Source organism: Olea europaea, unplaced genomic scaffold (genome assembly GCF_002742605.1).
Source record: "Olea europaea var. sylvestris unplaced genomic scaffold, O_europaea_v1 scaffold2661, whole genome shotgun sequence".
Lineage (NCBI taxonomy): Eukaryota > Viridiplantae > Streptophyta > Magnoliopsida > Lamiales > Oleaceae > Olea > Olea europaea.
In genome coordinates this window covers 61,637-75,687 of record NW_019244977.1, presented here as the reverse complement: position 1 = coordinate 75,687, position 14,051 = coordinate 61,637, and the positions used below count along the sequence as shown (strand labels likewise).

Sequence of the window (14,051 nt, the reverse complement as noted above, 5' to 3'; positions counted from 1 at the left end):
TGCGATGCCGGATTAATCTGTGGTACTTGCCCTGCAAATGACAACACCAGACCACGATGCACCCGCATTCAGCCCATAATTCCCAGTACTAAAGTTCGTTTTTCATATTACATGTAAGGATTTCGAAAAATTTCATCGAATTATGAGGTGATTTTTATGGGGGTTTTTTTCTGGGTTTTATGAAGAAGGTCAAAGGGCTGCCGTTCAATAAGTATTCGTGGCTGACGACTCACAATTCGTTCGCTCGGACCGGGTCCAATTCGGGTACCGGTTCTATTCTTCTTGGTCCGGCCAATCAGGAAGATTCCGTCACCGATCAGCTCAACGTATGTCAAATTATGTTATCATTTTAATTGTTGTTATTCATCATTAAAGCTCTACGTTTTGCTGTAAATGGTTTCTGGAATCTGAAGTATATATATACACAGTGCTCTTCCAACTGCCTTTTTTACAGTTTAGGAGTATTTGATATTTAATTTTTAAGTGTTAACTGATTATCTTGCAATAATTGCCAGATGTCAAGACCTGTTATTTAGATATGGTTGATGATTTCTCTGTTAAATTTATCGATAAAGTCTGTTAATTTGTCAAGAAGCAATGAAATGCTATTGCTTTTTTCTTTAAAACAAAGGATTAGGTGTGGGAATATAATTGCCACTCAAGTTTTGCTTTGGATTAAAAAATAAGCATCTTATGATTCTGAACAAACTACTAGTCTGATGTCCACATTTGAGCGATTGATACTAATCTTACTAATCTTTAGATTTTTTTTAGCTTCTTTTGGCTGAAACTCTTTTACTTTTTCTCGTTTATTAGATTCTTTAGATTTAGTTGGAGCCGAATGACTAATATAGCTTAGTGGCTGTTTATGGTGACAATTACATATCATAAATGTATAAATAGAATCTATACTTCTGCGTGAAGTTGTATCCAGAGTTCTTTTAAGCTGTTAAATGAAAGTAATGAACTAAGATCTGTTCTTTTTGTAGAATGGTGTTCGAGGCCTTATGCTCGATATGTATGACTTCAACAATGACATTTGGTTATGTCATTCATTTAATGGGCAGTGTCTCAATGTAACCGCGTTTGTAAGTATGGCAAAGACTCTAAATTGCATTTCAGATTTGCAGTGTTTTTTCCTGATACCATGCATTTTTATTTTTGAAGTTCAAATTAATTCTCAGGAACCTGCTTCTAATGTGCTGAAAGAAATTCAAGTCTTTCTCGAGAAAAACCCTAGTGAAATTGTCACCATCTTCATTGAGGACTATGTGACTTCGCCACAAGGCTTGTCAAAAGTTTTCAATGCATCTGGGCTCAATAAATACTGGTTCCCGGTGGCTGAAATGCCTAAAGCTGGTGAAGATTGGCCTACAGTGGATGATATGGTCCAGAAGAATCAACGCTTGGTAGTATTCACCTCTAAATCATCTAAGGAGGCTTCTGAAGGAATCGCTTATGAATGGAAATATGTGGTGGAAAGTCAATGTGAGTTATGATATTCCATAATTTTACTACTACTGTAAGACATTTACTTAACCCACATTTGATGGGATTCTCGTAAGAGATGCTGTAGAAGGAATATGGTGACAAAAAATATGGGTTGTCAAGACTCTCTGTACCAAATTATTTGGACCATCAATGTTGAATATTTCCTATTGCTACTCATTCGGAAGTTTGTGATATATGATGTTTAAAATTCATCCCAGAAAACTTGGTCTCCTATAAGAATAGTATAACTGTAGTAATAGCTGTTATACAATTCCATTATTGATGACACTACTTGTTACTGCAATAGAACTTTATAGTACAGAATGCATAAAAGGATCCAAGATTTTGGAAGCATAACAGAAACTTTGATCTTCTCCTATTCAACCATATGAATTCGTTTCTTAAGAATCTGTATAAGGAGTCAAATACTGAACTTTGGTATTTGCAGATGGAAATGAAGGGATGATAGCCGGTTCATGTCCAAACCGTGCAGAATCTTCTCCAATGAGCACATCATCAATTTCTCTGGTTCTTCAGAATTATTTTACTACAAATCCCAATGTTACACAAGCTTGTGTCGACAATTCTGCACAGCTAATCAGTATGATGAAAACTTGTCATGAAGCAGCGGGCAAGCGATGGCCAAATTTCATTGCAGTTGATTTTTACCGGGTATGAACTGATGGACGCAAGTTCTTTGGACAAAATCTGTTCAAAAGCTAAGACTGTTTTATGGATAGACAGAAAAATAATGTAGTTCTTTTGCTGTTTTTGTTGCAGAGGAGCGACGGAGGGGGAGCCTCAGAAGCTGTTGATGAAGCCAATGGACATTTGACCTGTGGCTGTGACAGCATTGCCTATTGCAAGGTATGATAATTAAACATGATATGAATCGATACTATTCCTTTGGTTTATTGAAAGATTTTCAATGCTGGAGAAAGTTCTACTTGTCTACGTGCTTTACCGATTCACCTGATCTTTAAAATGTACCCAAAATATGGCAGGCAAATGCAACATTCGGCACATGTGACGTCCCTGCATTTTCTCCACCACCACCTGCAAGATTTTCACCCACGGGAACGTCGTCAGAGCCCAGCAACAATTCTTTGATAAGCAAACCACTCGACCGTCATTGGTTTCTTTTGATTTTCTTAACTGTGGTTCTCCAGCTGTGGCATTAATTTCTACCTATTTGGGTAAAGTTGCTTTCCCATGCTAGTTAATTCATTTGTTTGTATCTAATAATAATGAGGGATCAAAGATGATTAAGTTTTAAAAGAGTGATATTTTTTGTGATTGAATGTTAATAAAGCACTGCGTGAAAGATTTACCGGTGCCTACTTATTTTACCTTGTAATCTTCCAATTGAGTTTTATAGGAATACAGATTCAGTAATATCACTGCAAGACCACATTGTCAATGTCAAAATTTCTGTTGAATTCTTCTGGATGAAATTCAGAACCTCAATCTGAAACTACAATGTTATATGCTTCAAGTTTGACAGAAATTTTATTTTTTCTGTCCATTGATATAATACTTTTGTTAAGTTATAAGAGGAAGTTGCAAATTTTTGCTTACTACTAATCTGTTTTTTGAATTAGAGCCTTGTCTTTCCTAAGGCAGGATCAGCCATTCATTGTATTGTAATGCTAATCAATTCCTAGACAAGTCCTACATCATATGCTGTCAGTTTTTCAAGCCATAACAAAGGCTTAGGGCCCGTTTGGCATGATTTTTTAGAAGTCACGCTTCTCTTAGGAGAATCCCAACAAATGTGGGTTAAGTAAAAGTCATGCCAAACAGGCTTTATTACTAATTATAGTACGAAAAGAACTAAGAAACATCAAGCATGTTACTGAAGGGCCCCTCCATTCATTAGGAAATTCTCCACATGGAAATCCATAGCCATTCAATTTAAACTGCAGAGTGCGTAACTAGACCCATTTTGTCAGTGAAGCTTTTGGGTTCTTTTTCAGGCTTTCAGCTGTTTAGGGCAGGTTATCCAAAATTTTATCCTAATATTTGTATGTAGACAATGAAGTCGATGGCGACGTAGATAAAAAATGTAGTGGACATGTTTGGTAGGTTGAATTGGACAATGCTATTGTGCAATTCAAAATCTTCAGTTGTTGAGCTACATTCACCTAACATATTTTCAGCATATCTGCCTTCACTAATCACATGTTCTATTGGTTGAAGCCTCGAATTCTCCCACCCCAAATGCAAGACTTCAAGAACCACCATTTCCACCTTATTAGTCGAAGATCCTATGATCCTTGCCAATCTCAATGTGAATTTTTGTATTCTTTACCTTTTCATTTCGACGACTATATTCCCGATGAATTTTCGTTGTCAATATTTTAACAGCAAGAAATTTCTTTACTTTATTTATTGACAACATATGGTCGGCAAATTAAATTATTAAAATTTTTATTTTGAATTATTACAAATTGGGAATCCGTTCCATAATAGATTTTAAATGTCAACGGTAATTGAGTCGTCGATCCACTATTCTAATTACAAAATATGTAATGCATTATCTAAAAGAACATTTTTGGGTGCATAAAAATATTTCCTTCCATGACTTTGTTGAGTACAAATAAGATTTTAAAAATAATAATAATAATAAAAATAAATAAATAATCCTACCTTAAGCCCCTGTTTGACAATAACTCTTTCAAAAATCTCTTTTTCTCACGTTCATTTTCAATTATGCATTCTCACAATAAAATATTTTTCACGTTAATCAGAAACTTTTTTTTTTTTACTTTTTAACCACACATTCTCAAAAAATTTACTTTTCAAAAATTCATTCTTTTCACACACAAAAAAATAAATAAATAAATGGAAAGAAAGTTCTATCAAACAGGGACTAAATTTACTTGCTGCAACTTTGGTTGACTTATCTTTATGGGGGCCTTGACTTTGAAAGTCATTTTTCCAGACCTAAAATCACGCAACATAAATTGATGGCTGTATTAATTAATTCAATTTCATGAGGATATTTTCCTAATTACTTACTCTTTCATCGTTTCGATTGTATAATGTCGACAATTCCATATATGATCTACTTAGTCTTCTTCAACTTGCAAAGCTTACTACTCTCAAAACCTTTTATTCATTCACTCACTTAGCCCCTGTTTGGCACCCATTCTTTTCTCATTAAAATGAAAAATATGACTGTTATCCATTACATCAAACCACCAAATTTGAATTTATATCTCTTGTCTGGGACCCATAACAACTATATTTTTCATTCACATTTTTACAAAAATGAAAAACAAACGCCCCCTTAATAAGACTTCACTTTTATCTTAATCTCAAAAAAATCACAATACTAAGCATTATATATATAATCACGATTCTTATAATAATACGTTTTGCTGCCTTCACTTTTTTTTTCCTAACTTACTCAACAAGTTTAGCCCCCGTTTAAGCCACATTATTGTAAAAATGAGAATGAAAAATATAGTCGTTATGAGCCCCGCACAAAAAGTAAAAAGTCAAATATAGTAGTTTGATGTGATGGATAATAGTCATATTTTTCATTTTAATGAAAACATAATGGGGATCAAACAAGGCCTTAGCAACTATTTTATGACTTTGCTTTTGTTGCAAATTCACTATGCAAAGATATCAATCATGCTACTCAAATAGAAAAACTTGCCAGGAAATGGTAACGGACAAGATTTGACATTTTTATACATTGGAAGATGGAATTTTTTTAAAAAGAACAGGAGAAACGTAGGGTTTGGTACCAAGTACCAGGATTACACTACTGTCCAAAATAAAACAAGACTACGTAATTTACAACTGGCATTGTTTTCTGTGTTTGATACGCCTGTCTCTTCTTCCCTTAATAAATTTGCCATCACACGAAAGAGATAGAAATAAACATTAAACAAAACAGACCATAACGTGCGGTTTAGACTTTCTAGACTTCCTCAAATATAAACTAAAATTGCCATCCGTTCAAGATCTATTTCACATATTTCATTGTCACCTCTTCCTCCTCTTCTTCTTCTTCTTCAAATCTTCTCTCTGAAACTGAAAATTTCACCCAACAATATCAATGCATGCAAAAACAGATTCAGAAGTGACCAGTTTGGCCCCGTCGTCGCCAAATCGAGCGGTTTACTACGTGCAAAGTCCATCGAGGGATTCTCACGATGGAGAAAAGACTACGAATTCATTCCATTCTACGCCGATTCTCAGTCCGATGGGGTCTCCGGGCCGCCACTCCCGGGACTCCTCCTCTACCAGATACTCCGGCTCGCTGAAGCCGGGATCGCAGAAATCGAGTAATGGATCGAGGCGGAACCACCACAACCACCGGAAGGCGGAGAAGGGTTGGAAAGAATTCGATGCCATTGAAGAGGAGGGGCTTCTTGATGAAGAGGGTGGCCATAAGGGTGTTCCACGGCGGTGCTATTTGCTTATCTTCATTGTTGGTTTCTTTGTGCTGTTTAGTTTCTTTGCTTTGATCTTGTGGGGTGCAAGCAGAAATCAGAAACCTATTGTCACTGTTAAGGTAATACTTTTATCTTCGATTTTCTTTAATTATTCTCAATTATAAGTAACTTCTCTATCAAAATAATGCAATTGCCCATAATTAGATTCCATGCTCGTGATTAAGTAATACGTTTATTCTTTGTCACACTATAACAAAAGTGTGACATATTTTATAAGTCGAAAGAATTTGATATAATCGAATGGATTTTGCAGAGTATAATGTTCGATAAATTTATGATCCAAGCTGGGTCAGATAACTCCGGCGTTGGAACTGAGATGGTGACCATGAATACTACCGTCAAGCTTATTTTCCATAACACTGGTACATTTTTTGGCGTTCATGTATCGTCCACTACATTAGATCTATCGTTCTCCGAACTGAGAGTAGCGAGTGGAACTGTAAGTACTAACTCAATTCACTTTATTCGTGAACATTGATCATAAATTTTTGTTGACCTCGGAATCTGATGCAGATAAATAAATTTTATCAATCGAGAAAAAGTCGAAGACAGATAACGGTGATGTTGAGAGGAAGCAATATTCCATTATATGGAGGAGGAGCAAATTTAAGCAGCCAAGATGGGAAGCCAGTTGCACCTGTGCCATTGACATTGAATTTCATGATTCGAGCCAGGGCCTACGTGTTGGGTCGATTGGTGAAGCCCAAGTTTCGTAGAAGGGTTCAATGCTCTGTGGTTATGGATCCCAAGAAAATGAACGTGGCTCTTTCTTTGAAGAATAACTGCACTTACAATTAAATTATGGGCCGGTCGGGTTTCGTATAAAATCGAGATCACGTGGGTGCATAGTCATATTTATGGGCCGGGGCCAGGAGTTGACAGGCCTCAATAGTGGCACGTGATGAGGTTAGAGATTTTGGAAAACCAAGATTTGTATTGCATTTTAGCCAGCTCCTTTATTTTTATTTTTTTGTTTATTTCCAGAAAATAAAATAAAAAACTAAAATTAGAAAGAAAAAAATAGAAATGGAAAAAAAAAAAAACTTGGGCCTGGCAGCCCATCCAGCCCAGACTTGGCCACGTGGGGGCCCTGCGCTTTTTCTACTTCCTTGTATCACTATTTGTTGCTGTGTATTGTTTGTTGTACATCACCGTTTAGAATATTCAAATTAATTTAAGGAATAATTGTTATATTCTAATTAATTTAATTGTATGTAAGATCCTCAGTCTTTTTCATTTTAGGACTTATATCCCTAATTTTTTCATTTATATTTACATGCGTTGAAATTTCATTAATTATACATCTTATATCTAATAACAATTTATGTCCAAAAGGTTTGTTGGGAAGGCATAAAACCATTTATTGCCCATATAATTGTTTAAAAATAATAAATACAAAAGTATGACAACAATTTTTCTTCATTTAAAAAAAAAACGCAACGAAATATTTTAGCATAATCCATTATCAAAGACGAAATATGCTAATTAATAGAAAGTTGATCATCAGAATTCGACGAAAAAAAATTAGGACATAATTGTTACAGTGAACGTTAAGGACCTTAGATGCAATTAAAATGAAGAATGTGGTGTGAATAATCTTAGATCCTTTGATTTTCCAACCTCCAATTACGTAAGAGTGTACATGCACTTGCTACATCAAGACTTGACTGAAACAATTGCAATTGGATTGTATAATACGTAAGTTAGCATGTTCACATCTTAAGATTTCAAGTTCACACTTATGAACCAGTAAACAAGATTTCATCACCATATTGTCGGGACCTCTTAAACAACAGCTGTTCTAGAAATTCAGCGCCACATAGGCGTCCTGGAAATCCTGGGCCCATGCGGCCATGGATGAGAGGGTTTATCCCTTAAACAAGGGCCAAATTTATGACCTAAAGTTTCACGTTAATATTAGCAAGCTAAATTTCTATATATATTCATAATTTTTTTTTTTAACTAAACATAGATGCTAGAAAATTTAATTAGCTACACTTTGTGGTGGCGTTCAGTGGTGAAATTAAATTGAATTTTAGGTTATGCTAAAATTTTAAGCTGGGTTGGACTGATCTTTCGGGTAGGTTATATCATATTTAGTGAAAATTACACTGCACCCGAATTTTAAATAATACAATTCTAAAGTCAGGTGATAAGTTTCACTATTCATTAGATGTTTAATAATAACATTATTGTTATTATAAATTAATTTATATACACAATATTTCTACACTAATCATTTTCTTCCTCATCTTCCTCTACTTTCTATCTTCCTATACCGTCTCTTTCTACCCTCCCTCCACAAATGGACTTACCATCGCTGTCGCTGTCGCCGTTGCCACCACTAGAGAGCACTGCTGTCGAAGATCATCTCTCTCCATCCTCTTCGTTGTGAGCGTTGTAACAACTAATAGAAGGCAGTAGCGCTCACAGCAGGGCTCTATGCAGAGAGACCAGGCGTAGCTACGGTGATGTGGAGAGGCTATAGTGTGCAGAGAAGAGGCCAAGTCAGATTTAGATATAATGTGCTTATATAGTCGTGGGTGTTTGCATAATGGGTTAGTCAGATTCAGATTAACTATGTTTGCATAGCCATGGGTGTTCACTCAATGATGGGCATTGCCGTCGCGCTAGGTTCGCACAGATCCGTGCATAGCAGCACTGTCGCGCGATCCTTTTTTGTGGTTTTGTTGCGGTGGTTTGTGGTGTTTTTGGTGGTTGTGTTGTGCGATGGTATAAGTGGTGGTGGTTCTGTGTTGTGCGGTACGATGGTGATTTTGCGATTGGTGGTCAGGTGTTCAGTTGGTGGGTATGGATTGGTAATTTGAGGTAAAAGTGGTGGTAATTGTGGATTTGAGGTGGTGGTAACGACTTGGGTGGAGAACACATGGTGATGGCAATGCTAGACGATTGTAATAATTGAGTGGTCATGGTGACAATGTTGGATCGGTGCTTGGGGGATTAGAGTGCACTTTAAATGCTACAAGTCAGTGATGGTGGTGGGTTGTTGAGGCTATGTCGGTGTTCGAGTCGTTGGCGATGGGGTTGTGTTGGTGGTAGTGGCGCTATTAGACTATGTTGGTGGTGGTGGTCGCAAGTGGGCATGGTGGTGGTCGTGGAATGTGATCAACTATTTGGTTAATCTGAGATCAACAAGTTGGTTATATGTGATTTGAAAATTCGATAGTTTGTGATTGAAAAATAATCTACGACCAACAAATTTGAAAAATTGTAACCAACAATTAAACTTTGACCTATATATTTTTTGCTTTGTGACCATAAAATAATATGTGACCAATCAATTTGATAATATGTGACTAATATATAAGTTGTGACATATAATTACGCACATGTGACTATTAATTATATAATTGTGACTTTAATATATTTAATTAATAAAATATTTTTAATTATTTAATTAATACCCGATTTTGAATTTTGAAACTCAAAATCTGAAAATTAAATTGCTCCATACTTAAAACCCGACCTGTGAATTTTTCCCTTATATTTAACATGAAGTTAAAGGATCCATGGCTCAAATTTTGCATCTTGTCAAGCCCGAGCTCGTCTGTTGTTAACCTAAGGGTGTCCTTTGATCGTTTACCTACTTTTTTCGACTTTTAATCATTACTAGATGAATAATTATATTCACACCATAGTTTTTATTAGTTGTACCATATTTTAATTGCATTTAAGATCATCAATCTTTACTCATTGTAGCACTTATTTAGCAGGCTTTTTTCGGCATACTATAATATTCTACATTTTATTATTAGCACATCTTATAACGATTTTAGTCCAAAAGATCCACTGTGATTGCATAAAAAGTTTTATTTGCCTATTATAATAACTAAAAAATAATAAATAAAAACTATGACATTATTTTCCCCCGTATTTAATAGAAGATTGAAATAAGAATTCAATGGAAAAATAGGGACATAACTATTACAGTAAACAAAAAAACCTGAGGACCTTAAAATCAATGAAGATGTGGTGAAACTAATTAATAATAAAAATGTGATGTGAACATAATTATATTTACTAGATTTTTGAATGTTTCAAAGTTACTAATTTATATTATATAATCACCTTTTTCAACAATATACTACAAATTATCCCAATTAATTTACAACATTTAACCGATTTTCCTTATTTTCCAGTAATCTAATACAATATTTCCATAATTATTGGAGCATTTCATAGTAATCTGAAAATATTTATTTCTTAAAATATTCTCTCTTTATCATCATATATAATGTAAACTCGTCTCTAATCATCTCCTTTAGTGATAACAAACTTTTTCGGAATATACCCAAAAGTCACTATCCGATCCTCATATGATGCTTTTGATAATATGATCCTTTCCTTAAAACTACATAGTTTTGGTTTATTATTAACAAAGTCACATGTAATAATCTTCGTTCCTTCGAGTATCTAACCTCCAATTAGGTAAGGGTGCAAGAATTCGGACATACATACATTTGCTGCATCAAGACTTGACTAAAACAAATGGCAAATGGATACAACTTAGCATGTTCACATGTGGAGTAATAGTAGACCTTGTAAATGTAGACCAAAGATTTCAAGTTCACATTTATGAACCAGTAAACAACATTTCATCACCATATTGACTATTCCCGAGCTCGACTGCTACTAAGCTAAAGGTGTGACCCTTGGATCGTTCGTGGGGTTTCTCACATCGGGAAACAGGAACAATATACATAAGAAAAAATCAACTTCCAAAGGGTACTATGGCTTGTTCATTGATTTTATATGTGCACAAAATTTCAAGTTGGATTGGATTATTTATTTCTGTTGTTATCTTTGGGGACGTTGATACGGATTAGATAGTAAGTTGCAAGAAATAAAGCAGAATCCCAATAAATAATGCAAGTAGACAATGGCCAATTGAGCAAATTATCAACACGATAAGCAACACTGCAACTCTCATTTTTCCAAGAAAAAATATGAATTGAATTAATGTAATTATTTACATTAAAAACTAAACTGTACAATCAGGGACTCAGATTCTGAATTCAGAAAGCATCCATTGCATGTATCCCTCTCTATCAAATTTTATGTACAACAGAAAAAATTAACCTCAAAACTAAACTAACAAATAAAAATAAAAATTCAGTGCCTGGAGAATAAGATCTTCAAAAAATTTGAATACGACTATTCTTCCATCACCTAACGGTGATCCAATCATCTGAAACAGACCAATCAGGATCCTGATGGCTTATTAACCCCAGCAGCCTGTCCTCCGGCGAAATGGACCGTGACTCACTCACCAAATTTGAGTTGCTCGAAAACCAGAAGTTAGATTCTGGGGAATATTCCGGCGACGGAAAAGATGTAACTGATGATGCCCAATCAGGGAAATCAAATGGGCATCTGGGAGATGTGGAGGCAATATTTTCAGTGTCATCAAAATCTTGATCCGCAACAAAGGGATGATTAAGGAGCATATCAGCCGTCCATCTCTTACTTGGGTCCTTCACAAAGCATTTCTCAAGAAAATCTTTTCCTTCTTCTGATAAATTACCTGGTACGTCAGGGACCTCTTCACCAACCCCAATTCTCATCAGAAGCGCCGTCAAGTCGGAGGACCTCCACGCCGGTGTTCCGGTGACCATCTCCGCCACCACGCACCCAAGTGCCCATACGTCAGCAGGGGTATCCTGCTTGCCTCCGGCGACCATCTCCGGCGACATATACAAAGGTGTGCCCCTTAATTCATAACTCGAAACACCCTCTTCTTTTCTTCCGGCTCTCTTCGCCAATCCAAAATCCGCAATCTTTACTCCACCGTCTTGGCATAATAGAATGTTTTGAAGCTTAATATCACAGTGAACATAACCTACCATGTGAATATAGTGAAGCCCTTTGAGCAAAGTTTTAGTGTAACACCGGACTTCAGATTCCGGTATCCTCTGATCAGAAGAATTCTTCAATTTATCAGCCAAATTTCCACCGGAAGCATACTCCAAAAGTACGTTGTATAATTTCTCCCCATTTTCGTAACTAAAACTTTCTCCGAAGCAACGAATGATTTCTGAGCAATCTTTAAGCTCGTCCAGTACCAATTTCTCGTTCATCAGTGAAGCGGATTGCGAAACCACACAAGATTTCACGGCCATTAATGGAGTAATTTGAGAGCTTTGTTTTCTGGGTACTGCTAAATTCACATTCCCAAAACTTCCAAAGCCTAATTTTTCACCGCGAACCCAATCCATGGCTACGTTTGGATTCAAAATTGAAAGATTTGAATACTTGATGCTATAGTTTTTGCTTGCCTTTTGGAGAAGAGAGAAACAGAGGTCTACAACCAACTGTTGATTGGGGGACTTCTATTTATACGCGGATTTTGTGGTGCGTGGGGTTGGTTTGTATATATTCATTGTATGTACTTTGTTGAGTTTCTTCGATTTCACTCAATCAAATCCCGGATTAGATTGGAGATAGAAACCAATACAACTAGATAAAGGAGTTTTTGCTTATAGTTGATTTCGTTGTGGAGAAAAAGTGGAAAAGTTAGGAAAAGGGCATTTGGTTCAGGCTTCATGTGGATAATGGTTGGTTTAAGATATTCCATTCTTTGGATATGAGGTAATCAATTACAAAATGATATGGCTGGAAAAAGAGCCTTCTAACCTTAGTAATTAGATAATTAGCCAAGTCATTAAGATACTTTAATCATACATATAAAAAAAGTTGTCTAATTCAATAGTACATTGATGTATTTTTTTAAGAAAACTCGAATTACGTAGTATTTAAAACTTGTCAAATTCATACTTAAGCATTTTAAACGTTGTCGAGTCTACTGAAGCTATCCACTTCGATCATTTAGCCAAGGTTTTGACTTGGTATGAAATCACTGGTACTCAATCTTGTGATATTTTTATGCGACTATTTTTATCGTTGACTTGACTTAATTATAACAGTACTACACTTTAAACATCAGGTATATTCAAATAAATGCCAATTTATATTTACGTCTTAAAATGTCATATCTTTAACAACATTTTGAGTCAAGTTAGAATGACAAATTAAGACCATGTTTCGGGATCTCCAACTATTATTGAAATATATCTGAAAATTGAGTTATGATTTCCATAAATTCTAATTTCAAGAAGTCAATTAAGCACAATAAGTGATGGTAGTGGTAAAAGGGGAATATGAGACAAAAGGCAGAATCCCAGGAGTAAATGCCAAGGTGAAGCACAACATCAATATGCAATTGTGTGAAACAAAAGAAACGACAAGGATTTCTTCAAGCTAAAGCAAGCAAGGAACCTATACAAATTCTTGCTAACTGTAAAACAGACTGTAAAAGAGCTAGCTGATTTATTTATTTTTAGTATTTAATTTCTTGTAATCGTATCGATATAAAATTTAGAGTTTAGAGTTTTTGGAGCATGGACTTACGATACATAAAGCATGGATCATGTGAAATAACCTAGGACCCACCACATGGAATCCCCTACATTACTAAGTCTTGTGTATGTATATATATTTTTTTATATATAGATATTTATTATTTACTTATATCCAGTTAGATTATGGTATGCAATCACATGAAACATCACAACTTTCACCTGTCGGTGATTGAATTGATAAATTTTATAATATATCTCAACCCACCAATTTGAAATATTAATAGCATGAAATCAAAATCATTTGTCTTCATAAATATCAGATTTGTGAATGGGGACCCATGGAATAGTGGAGTGCAATGGCAGATTTGAGTAAGGTGAATAGTGGGACCGCGTAATTGGTCTGTGAAACATTCATTAGGAATCACATGTTGGCACGTTCCTCTTAATTAAATTAAAAAAATCTTACGCATTTGATGCGACTGTTTTATTCATTCATATTTTTTTCGTATTTGGACCAGTTGGGTTGAGGATATCAATCCTGGCCTTGCATTATTCACATATCTTATATTGTTGCTTCAAGTGTGAACTTGAAAGAGGGAAAATGAACTTGAACAGTTCATCCAACACCTCTCCTTGAAAGAAATGGAGAGTGTTGACTGTTGACTAGCCAAGAGGATATCAATTACTACTTTTTTTTTTTTTTTTTTTT

At 35.3% G+C, this 14,051-nt stretch overlaps 3 protein-coding genes across 4 annotated transcripts; 2 read left to right on the top strand and 1 right to left on the bottom strand.

The window, feature by feature from the left end:
* The first annotated feature begins 6 nt into the window (after positions 1–6).
* Positions 7–2,897, top strand: LOC111383340 (PI-PLC X domain-containing protein At5g67130-like). 2 transcript variants are annotated; one of them, XM_023007434.1, is made up of 7 exons: positions 7–93; positions 189–326; positions 990–1,088; positions 1,185–1,488; positions 1,940–2,163; positions 2,272–2,358; positions 2,496–2,897. In XM_023007434.1, the coding sequence occupies exons 3-7, from the start codon at positions 1,008–1,010 to the stop codon at positions 2,670–2,672; spliced, it is 873 nt and encodes a 290-aa protein (XP_022863202.1). In that variant the 5' UTR covers positions 7–93; positions 189–326; positions 990–1,007; the 3' UTR covers positions 2,673–2,897. The 2 variants fall into 2 exon arrangements, with proteins under 2 accessions (XP_022863202.1, XP_022863203.1); XM_023007435.1 differs by having other exon boundaries at positions 186–326.
* A 2,456-nt stretch (positions 2,898–5,353) lies between these two features.
* On the top strand, positions 5,354–7,166 carry LOC111383341. The gene is made up of 3 exons (XM_023007436.1): positions 5,354–6,022; positions 6,217–6,402; positions 6,477–7,166. The coding sequence occupies exons 1-3, from the start codon at positions 5,564–5,566 to the stop codon at positions 6,759–6,761; spliced, it is 930 nt and encodes a 309-aa protein (XP_022863204.1). The 5' UTR covers positions 5,354–5,563; the 3' UTR covers positions 6,762–7,166.
* A 3,982-nt stretch (positions 7,167–11,148) lies between these two features.
* On the bottom strand, positions 11,149–12,328 carry LOC111383339 (mitogen-activated protein kinase kinase kinase 17-like). The gene has a single exon (XM_023007433.1). The coding sequence runs from the start codon at positions 12,197–12,199 to the stop codon at positions 11,150–11,152; it is 1,050 nt and encodes a 349-aa protein (XP_022863201.1). The 5' UTR covers positions 12,200–12,328; the 3' UTR covers position 11,149.
* Positions 12,329–14,051: the final 1,723 nt, after the last annotated feature.

Excerpts from the sequence above, each read along its gene's own strand:
- LOC111383340 (XM_023007434.1), top strand. The coding sequence starts at position 1,008 with ATGCTCGATATGTATGACTTCAACAATGACATTTGGTTATGTCATTCA. Across the intron at positions 1,089-1,184 it reads GTCTCAATGTAACCGCGTTT|GAACCTGCTTCTAATGTGCT; the intron begins GTAAGTATGGCA and ends ATTAATTCTCAG. Across the intron at positions 1,489-1,939 it reads ATATGTGGTGGAAAGTCAAT|ATGGAAATGAAGGGATGATA; the intron begins GTGAGTTATGAT and ends TGGTATTTGCAG.
- LOC111383339 (XM_023007433.1), bottom strand. The coding sequence starts at position 12,199 with ATGGATTGGGTTCGCGGTGAAAAATTAGGCTTTGGAAGTTTTGGGAAT.
- LOC111383341 (XM_023007436.1), top strand. The coding sequence starts at position 5,564 with ATGCATGCAAAAACAGATTCAGAAGTGACCAGTTTGGCCCCGTCGTCG. Across the intron at positions 6,023-6,216 it reads AACCTATTGTCACTGTTAAG|AGTATAATGTTCGATAAATT; the intron begins GTAATACTTTTA and ends TGGATTTTGCAG. Across the intron at positions 6,403-6,476 it reads TGAGAGTAGCGAGTGGAACT|ATAAATAAATTTTATCAATC; the intron begins GTAAGTACTAAC and ends AATCTGATGCAG.